Source organism: Etheostoma spectabile, chromosome 6 (genome assembly GCF_008692095.1).
Source record: "Etheostoma spectabile isolate EspeVRDwgs_2016 chromosome 6, UIUC_Espe_1.0, whole genome shotgun sequence".
Classification (NCBI taxonomy): Eukaryota; Metazoa; Chordata; class Actinopteri; order Perciformes; family Percidae; genus Etheostoma; species Etheostoma spectabile.
Window position 1 is genome coordinate 18,980,255 of NC_045738.1, and position 5,284 is coordinate 18,985,538.

General features: G+C 43.4%; 1 protein-coding gene across 21 annotated transcripts in view; it reads left to right on the plus strand.

Moving 5' to 3' along the window:
- The window catches only part of cspg5a (chondroitin sulfate proteoglycan 5a), a 58,520-nt gene that overhangs the window by 43,432 nt on the left and 9,804 nt on the right, over positions 1-5,284 (plus strand). For 6 of the 21 annotated variants that reach the window (XM_032517584.1, XM_032517585.1, XM_032517574.1 and 3 more), the window contains exon 4: positions 3,700-3,856. The exons of 1 other annotated variant lie outside the window; for it this stretch is intronic. In XM_032517584.1, the coding sequence (XP_032373475.1) occupies positions 3,700-3,856 (157 nt within the window). The remainder of the gene's footprint in view (positions 1-3,699; positions 3,857-5,284) is intronic. 14 more of the 21 variants (XM_032517593.1, XM_032517594.1, XM_032517581.1 and 11 more) reach the window with 3 other exon arrangements.

The window sequence follows — 5,284 nt, forward strand, 5'->3', positions numbered from 1 at the left end:
TGTGTGTGTGTGTGTGTGTGTGTGTGTGTGTGTGTGTGGCGGCAGGGTGCAGCATGAGATACACAACACAGCCTCATCAAGTGGTTGGTTAAAAGAAATCGAAGAGGAGCGAGAAGGAGGAGGAGGAGGAGAGGGGTGACAGATAAGAGGATAAAAGGAGGGCAAGATGAAACGGGAGGGGACGAGGGAGTAATGGAGAAGCTTGCAGGAGAGGAGAGAAGGACAGAGAAAGTGAAAGTAAAATAGAGAGAAAGAGGAATAAGAGAGAAGGCTGCCCTTCTCTCTTACAGAGCAAAAACCTCAGCATGACATATCCGTGTGTGTGTGTTTGTGTGTGTGCGTGCACTGCTGACAAGGCTCATGAATACATGAGACTCCCACACTCCCCCATCTGCTGTGGGTAATCGCACAGTCGCAGTGTTTCTCTGCCGCAGTCGAGATAACAACATCCCAACATCCTGGTCAAAGATGGAGAGAGAAAGAACCAGAGGGTAACGAAAAAGATGGATAACATGGAGACATGTCAAAATTTGCATTATTCATCTATCTGACATTCTGGTTACATTCTTCAGGTAATATGTCTTTTTTGTAGGAAAAAAAAAGTCTATATAAAGAGTACAATACTGCGCCGGCTATGATAAATTCACTAAACAACAACCTTTGTCAAACAACAACATTTTAATGCTCCATTTCAAATGTTTAGAATCCCTATTTCAATTCATTCATTATGATAGTATAATTATTTTAGGAATTATGCATGACATATTTTAAAATTAGCATTTTTGCACAAATGTCACGTTCCCCCTGCAGTACTCCAAAGTACCCCAAGAACGAGTTGCAATGTCCACGCAATACAGTATTTGGTGTCTAGGGTCAGACGCATAAAACTCTGAGATGTGCACTGCACACACATCCTTTTCGTCAAATGTGTAAAGCTGTGTGTTCACAGTAGAAATGCAGTGTTCATGCTACAAAGTACGAGGATTGTGTGCTTGCAAGTATTCGATTGGCCGAAGCAGCACCTTGCCAGGTGGCAGTGTGTTGGTTCAGGTCCTGGTTCAGTTTTTTGCTGATGACCCTGCCTTGTTCTACCGCAGCTCTATGTGTTGGTGCCCACGCTGCATCAACAGACTGGCTGTATTTACATGAATTCTGCGTGGACTAGCAAGACCTCCCTCCGCGGCGCTGTGGAGGACGGTCTGGCAATGCGAGACTTGCAGCCGGTTGACTTAACTTAACAAAAACGGAATTGAAACCGCTGGCCTAGCTCTGTCCAAAGGACAGAAAAAAACACTTACCAGCAACTTTAAAAACTCAGTAACATATATTGTTGTTTAATCTGTATAAAAACCTTAAAATCAAAACGCCATTTTGCAGGTGTTGCATGTGGGACAATTCCTTGGTACCTGCTACTTTGTATCCGCAGAAGAAGAAAAAAAGCAGAGTGAGAGGTCCAAAGCTGGAGTCTGGCGCTAGACTTTGAGATCACAGATCAGTGATGATGGGAGAACATATTTCTGTCTCTCTCTCGTCATTACCTCGTCTTTCATTGTCCTGTCATAGCGGTCATAACCTATAAATATGACAGCTCGCATGGGAATCAGAGAGACAGGCGCTTTTTGGCAGGTAGTAGTAGATCACAGCCTCTTTCACTATAGATGTGACGGGGAAGACATAACAAGACGTTTGAGTAAAGGTGTATACGGGTGCGGGGCAAATGACAGCCGCTTCATGAACGAGAAAGAAGATATGCGAGTTGAGAGAGAAGACAACTCGGTGACAATCTTTGTGACACAAGTCATCGTTTCATTCCCTGAGACGAACATCAAGTCCCTTTTGATAAGTCGGAGACGAAGAAGAAAGACGAAGACATTCAAAGAGTTCAGCGTAGCTCCGTCAAAAGGGAACTCCCAAAGTTGGCAGCTTCCCCGACAAGATAAATAGAAAAGTCTGTGTTTACATGAATCTGTTTTAAAAGGGGTATTACAAGTAATATCTCATCCTAGTAGATAAGACTATTATTACTATGCTTTTGATTTGATTTCATGTATCATTCCAAAGTTATCTAAAAGCCAACTTGAATAAACAGGTTGGTATTTTTGGGAACCACGCTTATTTGCTTTGTACATCTGCATATCCTCTGGCCCGTGGCAGCTAAAACATGCAGAACTGCACACACAGGAAAGGACAGGACATGCTAAATTATGAATTAAATTAGAATTAAGGACAAAAAACAAGAAAACTATTAAAATGCTAAAGTTTCATTTTGGGTACATTTTTAATGGTTTAGTGCCATTTGGTAATGCACATGCCATGTTGCAGTAAAACCATTTTATGTAAAAAGATTTTCTGCGTCTGTACTGTAGTCCCTGGACAGATGTTACATAGCATACCTAGGATCTACCAGACCGCAGCTCCAGTTTTTTAAAGCAATCTAAAAGGACCATAAAGAGGATTATTTGCATGAATATATTCATAAGTTGTCAGCTGAGTGGACAAAAGCAGATCTCTTATAACCTGTGTGCTATTTAAAATAAAAACAGAGTCCGTGTTTATCTTCTTGTGAATGACGGTAGGACAATAGTGGGTCAAATGTGAGTCAAAGTTCAGCCTCTTTGGGGACTTGTGAATGAACCAGCTAACCACATTCTAAAAGTCTAAAATTAATTAGTTTATTTATTTATCTTTTATCTTTTATTCTCAGTTTGTTGCATCACAGATTCAAATGGTTGTGTCTCTGTTTGTGCCACTTGACAAACAGAGGATGTGAACTTGCTGTCTAACTAATGCTGCTTTCTTGCTTTTTTTCCTCCCCCTTCCTTTTCTCCCTTCTGTCTATCTTTTCTTCAACAATGTAATCTTTTTCCTAAACTTTTCCTTTTTCTCGCCCCGTTTGTCCTTTCCACCATCTCTCTTCTCCTTCTGTTCCATTTTGCATCACTGACTCACCATTTGCCTTTTTTCCGTGTCTTTGTTTTTCTCCTTTTGGCTTTGCTCCACTGTCTTATCTCCTTCTCTCACCTTGTGGATCACCTCCTGTAAATGTCACTCCACCCCTGGCTCTTCCTCCCTTCTTCCTCCTCCTCGTCCTCCTCCACCTCCTTTCTTTTCCTCTCTTGGATTATTTCAAATCGTCAAACTATCTTGTACTCTTATTATTGTCCCCAAACTCATTTTCATTATCTGGACCCAAAAAATTTCCGTTGGTTACTCTCTTTACCCTTCTCTTTTTCTTTTGACTTCTCTCTCCCTCTCTCTCTCTCTCTCTCTCTCTCTCTCGGGGGGGGGTCCTCTGGGGGGCGTCTCTCTCCTCTCGCTTCCTCTCTCTCTCATCCCTGTTTCTAATCTTCCTTCTGTCATCTCCTAAATAACCTTTATTCTTATCTTACTTTACACTTTTAATCTCCCACCTCTTTCTTCTCTCTAAAATGTCTTCTTAATTTCACCACATTTTCTCTCCCCCCCGTTTTTCCGACCTCTTCAAACTCTTCTTCTCCTCTCCACACTTTTTCTTTCTTCACCTCCTGCTCCAACACCAACATTGTTCTTCCAATCCTTTCCTCCTTTTCTTCACCTCCCAAAAATCTCTTAATTTCTCTCCTCTCTGTTACATTGCCCCTTTTCCATCTTCCTTTCCACACCCTCTCCTCCTCTTCCCCACTGTCACCCCACCCCCCCCCCCCATCCTCCGACACCCAGCAGTAAGTACCGGCCTTCATCGGAGCAGCACAATGATAATTTCTCGCTGTCCACCATCGCTGAGGGCTCCCACCCAAATGTAAGGAAACTGTGCGACACCCCTCCTAACGTCCCTCATGCCCGTGCATTGGCTTACTATGATAACATTATCTGTCAGGTAACGTGGTTCTCGCCTCTCTCTCACCCCTTTTTTCTGCATCTCCCCCGCAAACCCCTGCCCGGGCCCTCTGACCCCCCTCCCCGTCCCCTAATGCATGGGCATGAGTATTCTCAGATACTCCGAGGTGTGCAACGCTAGGGAGGGAGGTGGGCGGGGTCCAAGTGCGAGGATGGTGGCGGGAGTTTTCACAAGTGGCAACTATAAATCCCAAGGGGATTAGAAAAAACACCGTGGGATGTACAGAAGCATACATATTTTAGATACGACAGTCATGCATTTTGATTGATTTATTGATACCGTTTCATAAACATTCTACGCAACTCCTTGCCTGGAGATCCAGACCCAAATCCGAAGATTAAGGGTCTGAAAGACGCCCATCTCGAGGGTGCTTTTGAAAATCTCACTGCACGCAATTGGATAACACTCCGACCAATCACAACACAGGGGGTGACGTATCCAGAGCCCCATACGCTTAGCTACCAGCTAAGCTAACTGGTAGATTAAACTGTCGTCATCTGTTCAGCTCGCCTCTGGCCCCGCCTACATCAGATACACTAATGTGATTGGTGCAGCTCGACTACAAGGGCATAATTAATGAGCAGCATTACTCGATGCCAGAGTAACTCGCTGAGCAAATTCAAATTGCTCTATTGCGAGAACTCTGGATTTCCAGATTACACAATTTATAGAACGTTTTTTAATCCATGGATGTTAAACCGGTTTAGAACAAATTACTCATACTAGAATGTAGAAAAAGTATAAACATATATATCTAAAAAAGACTGAGCCCTTTGCAGCATGTCGCCATGGCAAAGCAATGGCGGTTGAGCCTCATAGTTTCATTGTGTTTATTGATTTAGTTCCTCTGGTTTGTTGCTTATTGATCTCCTTTTGAAGGTGACAGCACACGCACACACAAACACACACACAATCGCAATGAATGTCTGTAAAATCAAGTGTTAAATCTTAAACTAGTTATTTTAGAAGTGTTACTTAACACCCCGCTAATTTATTTTGACTGAACAGTGTCCAAGTAAAGCTTAACTGCATGCTGACAAAGAGAAGATGAAGCACAAATCAGCCCAGTGGGTGAATCAGGGCACTAACACAGCTACGGTCAGAGGTTAAATCCCCCTGAAACCATGCAGACTGAACATTTTTGGACTGTTTTTGCAGACAGAAAGCCGCCGTGGCTTTAACGTGAGCCTCTTTAAGAGAAAACTCCCACAATCCTTTGCTGTGACCCCCCCACCCCACCCTGTCTAACCTGATGTTGCTCTAATCACCTCTTGCATCGGTGTGTCATGGCTTCCCGGCTATGTCGCTAACATGCGCCACCCGGTGGCCATGTCAGCCATTGCTTCGCTATCTGTTTACGGATCTGTACTAACTGAGATGTCTGCTTTACTTGTTTATCCTGAAAAT